The sequence below is a fragment of the Chaetodon auriga genome, chromosome 7 (genome assembly GCF_051107435.1).
Source record: "Chaetodon auriga isolate fChaAug3 chromosome 7, fChaAug3.hap1, whole genome shotgun sequence".
Classification (NCBI taxonomy): Eukaryota; Metazoa; Chordata; class Actinopteri; order Chaetodontiformes; family Chaetodontidae; genus Chaetodon; species Chaetodon auriga.
In genome coordinates, this window is record NC_135080.1 from 15,632,342 (window position 1) to 15,650,053 (window position 17,712).

At 41.9% G+C, this 17,712-nt stretch overlaps 1 protein-coding gene across 2 annotated transcripts in view; it reads right to left on the reverse strand.

Annotated features, from left to right (window-relative positions):
* Positions 1 to 5,676: 5,676 nt before the first annotated feature.
* rasa2 (RAS p21 protein activator 2) overlaps positions 5,677 to 17,712 on the reverse strand; it is a 31,379-nt gene continuing 19,343 nt past the window's right edge. Inside the window, exons 12-24 of one of the 2 annotated variants that reach the window (XM_076735949.1) lie at positions 17,552 to 17,666; positions 17,137 to 17,211; positions 16,486 to 16,609; positions 16,148 to 16,254; positions 15,957 to 16,040; positions 15,663 to 15,740; positions 15,481 to 15,554; positions 15,161 to 15,267; positions 13,874 to 13,956; positions 12,335 to 12,543; positions 10,665 to 10,765; positions 9,362 to 9,542; positions 5,677 to 9,273 (exon numbers count right to left, since the gene is read on the reverse strand). In XM_076735949.1, the coding sequence (XP_076592064.1) occupies positions 9,243 to 9,273; positions 9,362 to 9,542; positions 10,665 to 10,765; positions 12,335 to 12,543; positions 13,874 to 13,956; positions 15,161 to 15,267; positions 15,481 to 15,554; positions 15,663 to 15,740; positions 15,957 to 16,040; positions 16,148 to 16,254; positions 16,486 to 16,609; positions 17,137 to 17,211; positions 17,552 to 17,666 (1,369 nt within the window). In that variant the 3' untranslated portion in view covers positions 5,677 to 9,242. Of the gene's footprint in view, positions 9,274 to 9,361; positions 9,543 to 10,664; positions 10,769 to 12,334; positions 12,544 to 13,873; positions 13,957 to 15,160; positions 15,268 to 15,480; positions 15,555 to 15,662; positions 15,741 to 15,956; positions 16,041 to 16,147; positions 16,255 to 16,485; positions 16,610 to 17,136; positions 17,212 to 17,551; positions 17,667 to 17,712 lie in introns of both variants that reach the window. The other variant, XM_076735948.1, reaches the window with a different exon arrangement.

The window sequence follows — 17,712 nt, forward strand, 5'->3', positions numbered from 1 at the left end:
GTTATCATAATTATATCGGTGCTGTGCGAGTTACTAAAAATTAGAAGATGTGTAAAACTCAATGATGTTCTCACAATGGAAACAAACCTGTTAGGATCCGCTAACTTGTCTGGTCCTCGTGTTCTCTTTTTCCCTTTCCCTTAGTGTTATGTGTCTGTCTGTCTGTCCCCCTGTCTGTCTCAGCTGTGTGTGTCCCTGCACCCAGCTGGCTCCACCCTACCAGCAGCACACCTGAGGCACATGAGCCTGATCAGGGCTGAGTATTTAAGGAAGGCTCTCAGCTTTGCCTGTCGCCAAATTATCCTGACCTCTTCCATGAGATTCCAGAGTATTTGTCGTTGCCTACCAGCCACGTCTAGCGTCTCTCCTGCCTCAACCCACGAGAGTGTGTTTTTTGCTGTTCTTCCACTCCTACTGAGTGCGCTTTTTGTTCACTATTATTGTTAATAAATTGTTTTCTTTCCAAACTCTTGTCTCCGGTCTGCATTTTGAGTCCAAACCACTATAGTAATTTAAGGCATAACCTAACAAAACTGAGGAGAGTCAGGGTGCGACAGCAAGGTCACAACATTTCAAATCTTCCACATGTGACATTAAAATTTGGGTTGGGGGTGATAATCGACCACAGAAAAATGGCTGCATACTTCTCAATATAGGCCCGACTGGTTGGCTCCAGTATATTCACCTCAGTGCAACTGACTTCCAGTGAAATATATAAGAGGAAATTACAAAGCTTAGGTCGAATTTCAACAGAGTCCCTCACATGTTGGGGGAACATTTTCTTTGCGGAGGGAGTCAGGGGACACTACTGAGACTCTGCAGACTAACACAGCAGTCCATAAAGAGGTTGACAATGGGTATGAAAGTCAAAATACTGTTCGTGGTTTTAAGGCTGAGACGTTTCCACACCACCAATGCTGACAATGCTCAAACATGACTCAGATGACTGTCATCTCTGCTTGTATTTGCACAAACATAAGGGACCCGATAGAGGAAAAAAACATAATTTAAAGGTTAAAAAAATTAATTAAGATGAGACACATCTCAAATAGCTGGATGATAGTTTGACCCTATGAGGCACATTACACGGAGGCCATAAATGAGGTTAAATAGGCTTGACAAGATCCTCCTTTCTTGACAGTCAGTCAGTGAGATGTGCTGGTGGTGCTGGTGGTGTGGAGTAACAAAATGCTGCTTGGGATATGAATTACAGACTCTGAGTGGACAGCAGACTCTGTGCACTTCACTTCGAGGATGCTCACTTTTTCAACAGGTGGAAATTGCAAATGTTAAACGTAGCTGATTTGAAACGTTTCACTCAAACTGGAAAGTCTGAGTTACGAAGAGTCCACTGATTATGCAGTAAGGGGCATACACACACACCTACAGGAAGAGACTAACCATACAAAGCAACATATTGGAAGAGAGAAGGAATGTGGTGGTTTGGAAAACTTAACTTGGAGCTGTGGAGAGGTGTGGGCCTGTGTTTCCTGTGTTTCCTTTTTTTGGCAGAGGCTGGGCGTGGTCATCCAGGTGGCTGGGAGCTCCACCTCAGCTGGGACTCATCACAGTCAGCGCAGTATAAAGACTGTGGGCTGCTGAAGACTCGTCGCCAGATTGTTTCCGCTGCTTAGTGTTATTGTTGTCCAGTTACTAGTGCTCTCACCACCTGAGCACTGTGCGCTCCAGCATATCTATGAACTGCTCTCCACCTCAGAACCTCGTGTCTCACCTGCTGTTCCCATGACTTTCCAGCTCCGAGTTTCCTCGTTGCACATTCAATAAATTCCTATTTTTTTCCGGTCTGCATGTCTGCTTTTGAGTCCAAAAAGACAAAAAAGAGCTTCCTCATGTAACTTCAGTGTTATTCTTGTTTTAAACTATTGCTTTTCAAGCCTTCTCTTACATGTAATGCACCATACAATGTGTTAGAGTCTCCAAAGTCTACTAATGCATGCCATTCAGTGCTCAGATGTGTTGTGATAAATCTCCGTCGTTCATCTTTGTTATGGTTTATTTATTGTGCAGAGTGACTGTTCTTCCTCCAGCTCTGTAAAAATCATGCTGCTCACCAGATCTTGCAGACATTTAGTGGGATAGATGGACATTTTGGGAGTTTGGCTTGTTCTCTTTCTGGCAGAGCGTTAGGTGAGAAGTTCAATACCACTCTTTCATCTGTAAATATGAAGCGATGGCCAGCGGCTGGTGACTAACGTGTTAGATTTGTTTAAAAATACAAAAACTGAACAGGAGACAGCAGGTCTGGACCTAGACAAAAATTCAGCCCTGTTGTCTTCAGCCCAGACCAATCACTTACTTTCTTCTAATAATGGCGAATACTGACTGTCCGCATGGATACTGAAGCTACCGCTGCAGCAATATTGTTGATTTCTGCACTTTTGTTGGCTTTCACTTCCAGATTTTTCACTTCTTTTGGCCACCAACTCTCCGCAGCCCCTGCTTTAGTTTTTGCTAATTAATCATGACAATCGACAAAGACGCGCTCCTTCTTCTACAGATGTTTGGCCCTGAGCCACAGCATCAGAAGAAACAGAGGAGAAAGAGGAGGAAGGGTGGGGCTGGCCAAGAAACACATGTGATTAGGCTATAGACTGTCATTGAATGAACCAATGGGCCGCTGCCTCTGCTTTATGGACTGGTTGTTAATGTCATCTTGAGATTCAGCTGGGAAACCTTGACAGTTGAACTGGCATCTCTGGCCTCAATGGGCTGCTCTCACTCCCGTCGGCTGCCACTGCCTTCAGGCTCACTAGGCTCAGAAAATTGTAATTGCAGCTATTTTTATAATGTCGTTATCTTGAAGTCACAAGTGAATTATTTCATTATCTCGAGATAACAAGACTTTTTTCTACCCGTGATAATGGCTTAATTTATCTCATTATCCTCAGAAAACAAAAGGCCCATTTCTCAAGGTAACAAGATCATTTATCAAGAAAACTATTACATAAGATCATGACATTAACTCGTGTTCTTGAGATAACAGCATTAAAAAATCTATTCTAAACATGGCCATCCCGTGTAGTCCAGATAGTTTATCTAACTATAACCAAAAGTAATCTGCTGGGAGAGAGAGGCTGACAGATGTAATACCCAACCACAGTGGAGTGCCGTAATGTTATAAGAGCGAGCCTCTTTGTTCCTACATGGCATCGCTGTAGGAGTGTTTTCCTTGTGTAGAAGCTGAATGGAGTGTGGGGTCGACAGTGGGACAGCACCCTGCAGCTTCTAGAGATCCTGCCTGTTGTGCTTATTGACATGGTGGGATCTCACCTGGGAGTCTCCCTCAAGGCAAGGCAGCTTCATTGTGTCGCACCTTTTAAACAGAAACACGCATTCAAAGATCAGACTACTACAGGGAGGACAGAATAAACTGAAACAGCATTATGTCACAGTATATTGAGTATCTCACCTGCTGACAGCTTCTCCACTCTCACTCCCCCTGCCAGCCATGCCCACCTGCCCACTCACCTGATCACACACCTGAGATTCATTCCCAATCAGCCCAGTATTTAAGCTGCTCTCTCACACTCACTCAGGGTCAGGCTGTTCTTTGTTTCCATGCAAGACTCTCCAGCATTTACTGTTAGATCTCTTGACGCTGAACCTGCCTGTCTTTGACCACGTCTGCTCTGTTCTCTGGTAAATGTCTCAGCCTTTTGTCTCTGACCAGGAGTGTTGCTCTCAACTTCCATCTTCATCTTATTTTGAAATTAAATCAAATAAAAACAGAATAAGGGTTGACCCTCTGCATGACGACCTGTCATCTCTGTGGATGGAGAAGTTTCCATGAACCATCCATTACACTCCATAATGGATGTCAAACTGTAGGGATCCCACCCTTATGTCAACACTGTGCTGTATTACCTGGGTTAGCACCTCTTCTAACATCAACAAACCTCTAACTGTTTCCTGCTGTAGTGCTAACAGTTAACTTACTCCTTGTCAAAACCTCTGTCAATCAGCGTGAGTAGACCTGCTGTGATGCTGCAGACACAGCAGCATATTAAACTAAATGCTAATACTAGCATGCTAATGTGCTCATAAGGACAATATTGATATGCTGCATCTCAGTAAGTATCATGTTATCTTCAGCATTTTGCTTCAATGTGTGCTAACATTTGCTAATTGGCACTAACAAAGTACAGCTGAGGCTGCTGGGAATGTTCACTAAGCTGTTCATGAGGCAAAGTTTTGAACAAATTTTGACCTGATGGTGGTGATAGAAAAGTTAAGGGTCACCAAAGTTTTCAATTCATCCTGAGGGGGACATGAACGTGATGGCAAATTTCATGGCAATCCAATCCAAAGTGATGACAGACTGAGCGTCCACTCCCTCCTCCAGGACCCTCTAATGTATGCTCTCATTGAGTATACATGCATTTCCCCTGTTTAATTTCTATCCTGTTTTCCATCACAATAGCTCAAAAGTCAAGGAATGTAGAAAACCTGCCAGTGTAGGATCAGGCTATATGTACAGTCCCTTGCACAAGTATTCACCCCCCCCCCCCCCCCCAAGCCAATACTTTATAGAACCACCTTTCACTGCAATTACAGAACCCAGTTGATTGGTGCATGAGATATTACAATTGTTCTTGGTAAAATATCTCAAGCTCCGTCAGTGAATGTGAAGTCTCGCCACAGATCCTCAATCAGATGGAGGTCTGGGCTTTGACTGGGCCTCTCTAAGACATGAACACTGCATTAAATCATTCCAGTGTATCTCTGGCTGTATGCTTGGGGTCACTGTCCTGCTGGAAGGTGAACCTCCACCCCAGTCTCAACTATCTTGCAGTTTGAAACAGGTTTTCCTCTGGAGTTGCTCTGTATGCGGCTCCATCCATCATAACCTCAGTCCTGATCAGTTTCCTGGTGCCAGCTGATGAAAAGCATCTTCACAGCATGATGCCGTCACCACTGTGTTTCACTGTGGGGATGGTGTGCTCAGGGTGACTGTGCTGCTGTGCTGGCTGTCTGTTACCATTGGCCTCTTGGTTACTCCTCTGATTGTCCAGTCCATCAGTTCCCGTATTCAGATATTCAAAGCCTGGGATATATATTTTTTTTATAACCTAACCCAGCTTAGTATCTGTGAGTTCATATGTAAGTCTATTTCTTAGCTACCAGGGAAACCTTGCTGACATGTGGGCAAAACATCAGTACAACTGAACTGCTTTTTGGTACAAGTGTAATTAATTCTACACAAAGCTTAAAGGGTTGCAAAATCCTGGGCCAATATTTTCACAGCTGGTTATTGAACTTCAATTTCACCTCTATACTGCTGCTAAGATTCCTTTATGTTATGCATCACGTGTATGTATGCACAGCTTTATGCCTTAGAGTGCAGCACGTTTATTTTAAAGCAGTTCACGGAAAAGTTAAAAAAGGGCTCATTCATTTACAAATCTTTTAGTAGAACACATTTTCAAAACAGGTCAGGGATGCTCTGAATCTATTCACGCTGGGCTGTTTTCAGGAGGAAAGCAGGGAGGAAAATGGTTAATGTGAGCAAAAGCACGACGTTATGTCTGGAAGTCACTGCAGGCTGCATTAATATGAAGCATGATTTATTTCATCTGAGCAATGACTGAATGCTTTTCTGAACCCCTTTAGTTGTTTCCAAACCACTCGGTTCTTTATAACAAATGCAAACTGTTACAGGGGGATAAATGTGCTTTTTAATTAAAATCACTTGAATCAGCTTTACTTCAACTACTGGCAAAGATAATTCTGACATCCTACTACAGAAAAGAACTAACCAGATTGTGCAGAACAGAAACCATCACACGAAAGCTTTGTGACTTTCACGAAGCCTCTCACATGACACATAAAGCTCAAAAAACTGACAAATATTCTGCAGTAACGTCTTGGTATTGCATGCAAGCATTGGCAAAGTGTTTATTCTAAACTGTTTCAAATGGACACAGAAAAGATCACGTATGGAAAATAAAATATTTAATGTGTATAAAAAAAGAACAGACATTGTCCTCAAGCAGTATGGAGACATTCAGAAGAAGTGAGTAACCCTCTGCTGTCTGTAATTACTGACCGTGCACTGGACAGGAAGAAGCTTCTAGATTTCAGATAAACATCCTCTGATTCTTTATTGTGCGTCGTGTGCTAAGACTCCTACAGAACAGATGGGAGGTCATCAGGATGGAAACATCGTTTGGTTTAGTTGGCTTTAGTTGAAAAGTAATTTCTATATTGTTGTCATGCTTTGAGAGTAAACCTGGATTTACAGGTGCTGAAATAAATCTCTGTTCTTGCATGAACCTGGACTTTTTCCTCATTTCTGTAAGCGATGTGACGTGCTCTGAAACACACATCAGATATGTGAGCTGGCTACTACCTTGATTGATGTTATGCACATGTTAGTTCATAGCTGTTCAAGAAATTTGGATATGAAACTGGACACAGAAGACTGTTATCCTAATGCACTTCAACAACCACTACCAGGTCCGCGTGTGTCTCATCCACATCCCAAGGGCTGTTTTTATTTTAGTACCGACATACGAAAACAAATGGAGAAAAGTTCCCTTATTAAAAGCAGACAAAAAGCAGAATTCAGTGACCAAGTGAGCGGAAATAAAAAACCCCAAACATGTTCCCCTTCATATGACAATGAGCACACTACCAGAGGACATCAACCGCACGTTTACTGGCTCTTATCAAAACTATAGCAATGGAGTTGACATGCAAGCTTGTAGAGTATATAAAACAACAACTTTAAGCCGTGATTAGTTAAGATTCAGATTCACATATTGTTGTTGAAACTTGGTCCAGAGTAATTTTTCTCAACCTAGTCCAACTGAAAACTTTCCACAAGCACAGGCAAAGCTCACCCAATGCTCAGCTTCTTAAAATCAACCCATTCAGCAGTTCATTCACTCCCAGCCTGCATGTGAACATAGCCAGTGCCAGCTGCAGCTCGTGGGACATCACACGCATTATTCACTTTAGTTAACACTGCGCTCAGCTATCCACAAGTGAAGGTTTGGCAGCAGCTACAACGACACACAGTCAGTAAAGGGAACACTCGGGCACCAGACAAAGGTGGACAGCCTCAAGGAAGCTTCGCAGATGAAGAACAAGGTACGGTACCGGTAGAGCAACACATTTAATCAGTGTTAAAAAAAAAAAAAAAAAAAAAAAAGGATAAAAAAATCATTTTCCTAGAAAAATATATCGTTAAATACACAAGACATGCATGTTAGAAATATATGATGGACCAAAGACAGAACTTCTGCAACAACCACAAGCAAAGAAAAATACACGGTTCACCCTGTATTATCAGCATCAAACGTTCAACTTTTGCTGTTAAAATTAAATTCAAGTTTCTTTTGTATCTGTTCAACACTTCATTGTTCAAATGGGCAAATGACAACAACAAAAAAAAAAAAAAAGAGACAAAACCAGGATTGAATCAAAGTCTGATTGTTCATCGTTTTCTCTCCAGCGCAAAGATGATTTTGTTGATTAATCAATAAATCCACTGACAGAAGAATAATCTGTAAAAATGTTAAAAAATTTGCTGGTTAGAGATGAAACCTTTGAGGATTTGGTTGCTTGTATCAGTTTCGCATTTCAGCTGACTCTACAATGAATTTCAAGACATCACGTTGAGCTCGGATGACTTGTGATAAGCATTTATAAACAGGTCTGAAAGCTTATAGACTACTTCCTATCACTGTATTGATCAGATGCAGCCCGACTTCTGCACGATATGATTGTTAGGTTATGAGTCACACCAAGTGTAATAATATGTATTATCATTATCTTCCTTTTCTTGACTGTTCAGGCAGTGGAGCGCTGTGACTCACAGCTGAAGTTAAAAACATAACTTTAAACTTGGAGCCACATTTCAGATAAACTCTCTAAAACCTCTAAAGCACAGCACCTGGAGCTGTGGAGTGCTGATGGTTTGAAAGGGAAAAGCAAAGAAAGAGGGCATGATGTGTCTGTGGGCTGATTGTCTGGACTAATCTATGGATGCCATTTGTTTTCCGATTGATTCCTCTCCATCGTTTCTAACATAAGCCACTACAGATATGTTGCAATGCTCTCAACATGACAGCACAGATCTGATGTACACCGTACCGATACGATTCACAATCACAGGGAAATACAACTCCACACCACAATCATGTGCTATCAGGATTCAAAACTGAACGCATGCGGTCTGCTTGCCTTAAGTTGCTAAAACGTAAAGGATATGTTAGCAAAAACATGAACAGAAACCAAATATATATATAGAATTTGTCTCCATTTTTAAAACATTTGTATTCAAAATACATTAATTCCTTTTTTTTTTTTCAAGTCAAACCTATGAAATTGTCTTTGGTCGAGAAAAATATCTTAAAATCTACTACAGGCTATAAATGTAACTGTACAGGAATGAAACACAAACGTACTCAAGATCATGTAACTGATCAAAATGGGGAAAGCTGATACCAAGTATCCAATCATTTACATTTGGAGTCTTCCAAATAGTTAAAGTGCTTCTGCATTATTCCCTCAGCATTTAATGTGAAAGAAACATCCATCAAAGTAAGGCAGATCGGTTTCATCTACTCAACTGTCCTCTGAAAATATATACACATTTGTTCTGAAGAGCAAGGACACTCGAAGAGTAGAGAAAGAGAAAAGGGGCACAAACAGAGGTCGATCCTCCCGAAAGATGATGATTATCAATCAACTCCAAAGACAGATGTCAGAGCTAAACCTTAAAAGACTGGGAGAGCATCATCATCATCACAGCTGTTGATATAAAACTGGGTGAATAAAAAAATTAGCAGCCTATTCACACACCATCTCATGATGCCTTTTCCACACAGCTGTGGATGTAAGAGAGGACATAAATTAAGACAAGGACAACGGTCTCTTTATAAGGGACCCGCAATGCAGAGGAGGGGGGGTGTGTGTGTGTGTGTGTGTGAGGCAACGCACTGCCAAAGAAAACAACAACACCTAAAGGTCCATTCATTTCGAGGACCGAGGAGAGATCCTGGGAAAGCTCACAAGCTCGTCCTGGTTCTTGCTCTCAGGCCGTCACTGCTGTAGTGGATTCATGACGTCTGGAGATCAGGGTGTATCGTTCGTTCTTCTCCTGGACACACGGTGGGCACTCTCACTGGGACCACTCCCCGGGCTCCTTCCAGTTCTCTGTGGTGTACGGATATCTGCTGGTGTGGCAGTTTCAGGGCCACACCGCCCCACCCTGGTTAAGAGGTTTTCCCTACTATGGGGTTGTCCCTGAAACAGAGAGGACGACAAAGATGGGTGCCTGTAACAATACAGTATGTTTTACAGTACACATGCAGTAACAGCAGTCCAGGCTTACAGGCTCCCATACTGCGCCGTGGTGTCGCTCCTGATGTTGTGCTGCCTCTGAAGTTCCTCCATGATGTTTCGGAGCTGTTTGAGTGTCTGAAAGGTCTCTTTGGGTTCCTGAATGGTGAACTTGGAGTACTCCTCCTGGTCCCGCTGAGGGCCCTGGTACACTGCCATGCTGGCACATGCATCTGCAGAGAGGAAACACATCATTACACGGTGCAGCTCCAGGCCTGGGTTGTAATGGAGCAGAGCTACTTTGTGAGACCTGTTGTCTGACCACATTGGAAATCAGAAGCGTCTCTCCGGGAAGGCGTTCATCATGTTGTTCATGTGAACAATAAAGTGTGTCGAGAACTGTTTTTCATTCCTTACGTGTTTCACGGAGAGCCCCTGTTGTGTAAAGGATGGCGAAAGAGATCTGAGAGAGAGAAGTGAAACCCTGGATCCTTTCTCAAGTGGGTGTGAATGCCAAATTGTCGGTTTCCCAAAGTTACAGAGATGATCGGACACGGACCGAGCCCTAATAATCTAACATGAGAAATTTGTGGGCAGACGGAGTTTCTGAAACTTTTCTACCCTCCGACAGGCACTTCTGACAGAGTATACCGGCTCCTTCTGTATCAGGATAGTCGTACATTTGTGTTGTGTTGCTCCTCTGTCGGTGCTGGCCGCAGATATGACCTGTTTTGATTGGCCAAATGTGTATATTTTCATACACTGTTTCCCAGTTTTAGGGAGAAAAATGCGATTGGACATGTTCACATAAGATGGGTCTGTAATGCAACCAACTTCACATCTTGACTGTTTTGTTGACTTTTTGCCTTCATGGACTCCAAGAAGAAGCTGTTATGATACAGCAGCTGATAAGGATCCAAATAAACAAACTTCAGTGAGAGAAACAAGAGCTCAGAGTTGAGGGTCTAAGGACAGAGGCCTCTCGAGGCAAATTTGTGATATTTGGCTAAATAAATAAAATTGACTGGACTTGACTTACCCAGAATACGTAGATGTGAACACCCTCAAGCAAGCTTACAACTGAAGGTCGGCACTTTTACTGCACACTCATGACTTCATTGCTAATCCATCATGCTGGAGTTTAGTGAAAGCCATAAAACACATGTCACAGATGTGGTAATACATACCCATACTGTGCATAAATCACTATTACAGCTAATGGTTTCTAGTGATGCACTGCTCCAAGAACCAAACAGCATTCTGAGGCAGTTTTTGTGACATCTGACGACAAGTGGAATTATCACATGGTGCTTGTGCTAATAAACAGACTCATTACTTCATGAACAAACACTCACCCTCCATGTTCTGGAGCTTGGTATCGTTTGATGAAAGGAGGGAGAAAATTCTCTCGGTTTCCCGGTCACAGTCGATGTCCAGCTGCAGGTTGGCCAGCACGCTGCTGAAACGGGAGACGACAAAAGCGTAAGGAGATCTCATCCAGGTGTGAATAGCAGAGAGAAGGACGTAAAACGTTCATTTGGCTGTTGGCTGCTAGATGTTTCTCCTGTGAGCTCCATGTACTGAGCTTGTGAAATGACGTAATAATAATAATTTCGCAGTCTACAGTTGTTTATCACCTTTTGTGTGCATGTGAAAAAAATTGTATGCACATATCTGAGTGTGTGAATTTGTAAAATAAAAAAATAAAAAAAGTTTTGTGAATGTGTAGCTGTGTAAATATTTTGTACATGTGTGCAATTATTCCTGCACAAATTTAAATTCCACATCCACAAAATATTTCTACAAACTCTAAGAGGCGGACACACAAATGTCCTATCTGTTCATGTGACACTGAAGTATACAAGCTACAAGCTACGAGTTAAAGCATGAATTCTGACCCTGTTTTGACGCTGATAAGCCAATTAGCACGTTGCTAGGTTGGATTTCTTTAGTAAGAGTTTTACAGCAGCTGCCTTAAACACATCTGGGAAGACGTCTGTTTGCAGAGACGCATTTATGATCTTCAGGACATTTCAGGATTTGAAACACTGTCAAACACCTGCTTTAAAAACATGCAGTAGGAACAGGGTCAACACATGAGGTGGACTAAGTCTTGCAGAGCTCAGTTAATGGAATACAGGTGAATTTTCCCATAATTACATCTGTTACATCTGACAAGGTTTGTTGCGGTCATCTGTGTTGACCTCAGCAGCAGCAATGCCAGCTCTGATTGAGGTTATTTTGTTATTAAATATTTGAATATATTACAGTGAACTGGGAGCCCAGTTTTCCTGATATGAATATTCACATCTCCATTCAGGATTAATCTGTTAAATTTAATGACATCGAGTGTGATAATCTCGGAGAATTTCTGCATAAACACAGATTAATACCTCAGTGGCCAACACAATGTAATGATGAGCACTGGTAATTCTGCTTTGAATTACCGAGGTCACTGTAATCAAACAGAGCTGGAAAAGTAGATTGAAAAGCCCCAGCAAGGCCAAACGCTGGTCTCTACAGTAATGAGCATCTGCGGGGTATTTTCTGATTATTTCATGCTTTAGCACAGCACGGTAATCACACAATTATCCAATGAAGTTTGGTTCCTACAGAGCTTCCTGGACACGTTCCTACAGTGGAAAAGGGCTATATGTCAAATGTTTAAACTGAAGGAGAAGTTGCTTCAGTACTGTGCATGTGCATGCATGTTGATGAACACGTGGAAAACTGATCGGTTTATGCCAACAGACACGAGTCCTTTACAGCTGCTGTAAAACAACCCACATACATGTATTTTGCCATTTTAGAGAGTTTCTATCTTTTTCTACACAACATGCCTGTTATCATGACTCGCAGCTCTACATGGTTGGTCAGATTTACCACTAGTGGCAGAATTTCAAATCAGCAGTGGGCTATTTAATAAAGTGTTTATTGTGAATTGCAACACATTCCACAAAAACAATCATTTCTAGAGGATATAATTTGTGTCCTTGTGGTAGTGAGGATGTGGGCAAAGACTCACGTTGTGCAGGGCTTACAGCCCGGTGCATTGTTACTCTGGCTTTTGCAGCACTGCCAGGCTCCACTGGTGTAATTTGATGGATGGAAGGTGGCCAGGCGCCCCTCGTTGCAGCGACTGACCTGGCCCAAGACCTCCATCCACTCACTGGCTTCTACACAGTTTCCTGCTTGCACATACAGAGGCTTCTCAGAGTGGACCACCTGAAACATCTGGCACAGCAGAAACAGAGAGCCAAGGCACAGCAGCGTTACAGCTTATCAATTATCCAGGTGATTTCTACAGTTACAGGTAAAAGACTAACAAACTATGCTTACAATGAGAGCAGCCCTGAGATGTGTGATTCATATAACATTTGTCCTGTAACAACTTGGGATTCATTGGGCCTCACGCTGCAACATTTTCTTACACTTGTCTTATATTTCCCCTTAATTTGCTGTTGAGAGAAAAAATAAGACAAGTGTAAGGAAATAAAATCCTAAGAAAGTGGTTTGACATGAAAATGGAAGCAAAAAAAAAAAAAAGCATATTGCCCAAGTCAAGCGCTCCATGATGAGAACTGGAGGAGGTCTAAAAGCATTGCCCTCGGCGATATGAAACGGCTCAGCTGCCATTCATCCGTCTCATCAAATAGATCTGTTTAATCTCTAAAAATGTCTTCCCTGCATAAGGCCTGGACGGCCAAAGCATCAAAGAGCAGTATGCGTGCTCTTCAGAGGCTGAATGCACGCAATATCACCCAAAGATTTTTATAGTGTTCATTGGGACCAATAGTATTTTTTTAGCCCACTAATTTAATAACCCAATCATTGTACTTACTGTGAAACATAGTCATCTAAAATCAGCTATATGCATCTTTATTTTCATTATTTTATGCATTTTTAAAACTTCTAATTCAAAACTCGTGTTTCCTGGGGCTGGAAAACCAATTTGTGAACTGTGAGAGTGCTCTCTTAAAATTTTCTCTTACCTAAGAGAAGAGCAAAAATGAGACTAGACCTGCTGGCAGGTATTAACAGGTTCAAAGCATCTTGCACAATTCACTTGGCGGCCCGTGGACACAATGCAAGTCACACCTGCAGGCCAATGGGCAGGATGCAAGTCGCACATTGAGAGCAGCACAGATTGGAAAGACAGAAGATCAGTTTGTATACTTGGCCCCCAGCCCCCGTGGGTTCGGACCCCTGAAATCATTGGTGAATCCCAGAAATCAATAGACACGGACAGAAATAAGAGGGAATCTGTTTTGTATATATATATCTTCCTGCATGGGCCCATTGTGCTTCACATTACAACTCGTCCATGTCTGAAATGCTTCCAGATGATGTGTTTAAGGTTTTCCAGGTGTGACAAACAAGCTCCAAACTGAAATCCACGCCGTAAACGCTCATTTAGCAGGGGTTAAATAAATACTCATGAGACGACCAAATACAGCATTTCTGTATTTGTTAGTTTTAAGTCATGGAACTGGCTGGAACAGACGTTTTCGTAACAAAGGGGCCAAACAAGTGTTGATTGAGCATCTGTGGGGAACTGGCTTACATTTTTGCGGTTAAAGGCACTTTCATCCAGTTTCTCCACCGCCTGGATATTTTTGACATTGATGATGCAGAGGGCCTCTTTCCCTGGAGAGCAGAAGTGTTATGTTAAAAATATGTCAAGCATAATACACAATGATACTCAGTATACTGATCCCTTAGTCAACCTTCGTGGTTGTTGGAGGTCTTGTAGCCGCAGTGTCTCAAAAGCCTTATGGGTCTGTTTGCAAGTTGAAATACAGTAATTTCTTCTGCTATGGGTCTCTTAAACAAACATTAACAAAAGATGGAGTTTGCTGATATTGTAAAGTAGTGTGGGATCATGGGAGTTGTTGTCTCCATTGTCAAACAACCACCATTGCAGAAGAAAATGAATAATCTTGCTCCATCCCGAGTGAGACATACAAACTATAGTAAACAACAGAGGGGCCAGCTAAATGGTTCGCTAACTTCCTTCCTCACTATCTGATGTATCATCTGCTGTTTCCTACGTTTTCCCAGAAGTTACAGAAACTAGAGGCGCTAAACGGGATATGAGCTCATTGACAGGCGACCATGTGAAACACACCATTAGTTTGAATGAAATTTTGGATTTCTCTGGGTTCTGTTGGAAACATTTGGGGTAATGTAAGTACACAGCTCAGCAAAATACACAACATTGGTCTTGTTGTTTTTAGACATATTAATGCAGAAATGTTACATGTACCAATGTGTGATGTGTCAGACCCTTATGCACCACCAAAATGATGTTGAGAAACTATCAAATCTAATCTTGGTTGTGGGTATTTTGACTGTGTAGATTGTACATTTAGACTGTATATCTTAAAACATTAGCATTTGTATGTACAGTGTACTTCTTTGTTTAAGCGACACGTGTATGACACATCTTGTGGAATAATACTTTACCTCGACCTTGACTCATGTCATCAATCGGTCGGGACAAGGTTAACACACACTTTATCAACTTGTGACCCCACATTTTCTTGGAATGACACAGTCCATAAACCTATCACGCAGAGAAGAGGTACAAGCTCTGCTCTCATCACAAGTGTTAACTATCTAGATGGTCACTTTGAGACATTTACATACAATATAACATTGCTAACATCTGAACTTTTGGCATGAAACCCAACCAAACTGGCACCTCCACTATGAGTTGCATCTGAAAAGTCTTGACTTTGGCTCCATCTGGTGGTTATGAATGATACTGTGATAGAAAGCAGAGCATGTGGCTGTCTCCTGATGAAAATATGTTTGTGTTGGAGTTAGAGATGATAGAAACTGTTCTCACCTTTATGTTTGTGGTAGGAGAGCTCCCTGTTGGTCACTCTGAGCCATCTCTTCTTAAAGTTTCTCTTGCCGAGGCGTCTTCTCCCCTGGCCACGTTTCTGTACCTCCCTATAACACACACACACAAGACTGAGACTCCATTTTATTTTGAAGTAGCTGAAGCTTTCTTTAGCCTTTGTTTCTGATGTCAACAACTATCAACTCACTGAAACAATAAGGTCTACAGTGCGTAAAGATGTCAACATTTTTGTAGAGATGAGCAGTAAAAGAAGCAGCAGCCGCCTGATTCTGATCCTGGACACGCTCATAATGAACACTCACCCTTCCTTGAGAACCACTGCGTCCTCCAGCCCGCTGGACTCCTTGCTTACATTAGAGGAGATCTCATCAAGAAACTGGAAAGAAGGATGGACGATGTCACCAGCGCTAACCATTTGAAATGATAAATAAATGCATAAACGTTGACACTCGATGGACTTTTGAGTATATTAGAAAAAAAATACCTTTTTAACTTTTTCGATACATTTGTCTTCCTGGAATGATTTGAAGAAGTCATACATGTAGGTTTCTTTGAAACTAGACTGCAAAAGAGAAAAAATAAAGACTTAAATCAACATGACGCAGATATTAAATCCTGCATTTGATAATGTTTGATGACAGTTACACACTTCAGACAGTAGACTGTATTTAACACTATTCTGCATTCTTAATTCAGGCCAGAATATAGTTTCATCAGTCACATAAATGCCTTTATCAACTGGCTAGTCAGACTTTCTCATCTTTACGGTTTATCTTACCAGTTTTTTTGACAAACTACCCCAGCTGCCCAGAGTCTGGATTGTTTTTGAGATCAGTGTGAGTGTGCGGGAAATCTCGGGATCCTGGAATCAAAGACAACGTACAATGACAACAGTGTGGGCCACATGTGACTGTGCTCTCCAGAACATCAATTTAACGGTGAGTTGTTGTTCCAGGGCCATGCACTTACAGGATGGTGGGAACGGAGTTGGAAGGAGTGTGGAGAAAGAACAGCGACAGCAAAGAAGCGCAGGAACACGAAGCTGCTAACGGCTGAGTATTGAACATGTGGATCAACTGTAGAGAGAAAGAACAAGCTAACAACTGATTCAAAACAAGCTCATTCAAATAAATTAGGGAGTCTTATAAAGAAGACGGAAAAACAACAGGAGATGACATTTAACTATCGCTGTTTTCTGAGCATGAATAATTATAATTCTTGTATGTAGAGCTATAGTAAAAGCCTTCCTCAGGCCAAGTGGCTGTATAAATGCCACGGTAGCCTCTCATATAGGCTGTAGAATTTACCTGGGAAGCGTTTGCAGGCCAAGTGTCTTAGTGACCTGAAGACATCGCACATAAGTGGAGGACAGCTGGAACTGGACTGGGTAATGGAGGAAAAGACTTTCTGGACATAACCCTGCAGGTTCTCCTGCAGAGGGAACAAAAACATGACTTTACATCCATTTGATAAAGAGAGAAAAACAATATCTTGATTGTAAAGACCATTGAAAGTCCTATTTACATGTGTACTGCTACCCTGAACTTTTTGCAGATACATATAGTCCTGATATAAGACAAAAATAGTCATCATTATGGATGAGTCCTCCTCCAGCACACCCTACCCGGAGGCCACCCTCGCCTCAACCAACACAGAAATTCCAGTAATTGAAAACACATCTGATACAAAAAATTTCCTGTTGCGTGTCACATGTGTCAAAGGGCAACTCTGGACAATGTCTGGACATGATTCTCCTCAGATTATCCACAGTTCATTTGTGAAAACGGCTTAAGACACAGTGAAAGAAAATATGGAAAGAAATGTTATTTTATGACATATAATTGTGTATAAATTTAATGTAGCAGCAGAGGATAGCCCCCCCTATCAGCCTGAGGGGGCCTTCAAAGGAGGTTAGGCTCATGTGTTTATAAGGATTCATATGAGACGCGTGTATTTACCTTGTTGACCTCCACGTTGTCACCTTCCTTTAGTTTAACAGGGTCTATCTCACATGTTTTGTTGGAGTCACAGATCTTTGGACAGAAAAAAACAAAAACAATTAGGGTCAGAACTAATGTATGAATGAGGAACTGACAAAGTGTACGACTTTGTGTTGTGTGTATCATATCATGACTGTGAGCTATTTAGAGGATATTCTTGAAAAAATGGTCGATGCAGAGCCCTTTAAGAACTCCAAACCAACCAATTGCATCTGCACATCTGCTTCTTCGTAGCGGAAAGGCAGCTGTTCAAGTTGAGTTTTCCATACTGACCTCAGTGACTCATGGCACGCTCTGCCATCTATTCTGGATGTGTGTGTGTGTGTGCGTGTGCGTGTGTGTGCATGTGCATGTCTGTCCATGTTACTCATACCTCATCTATTACAGGCTTCAGGGTAACCGCCAGGTAATTCTTTCCCACAATCTTCATCATGTCATCAATGCAGCGTGTTGCCAGTGAGTTGCCACGGAATATAGTGTTAGCCTCCCTGTAAGGACACAGAAATGTTCCACCAACATCAGTCACACATTATG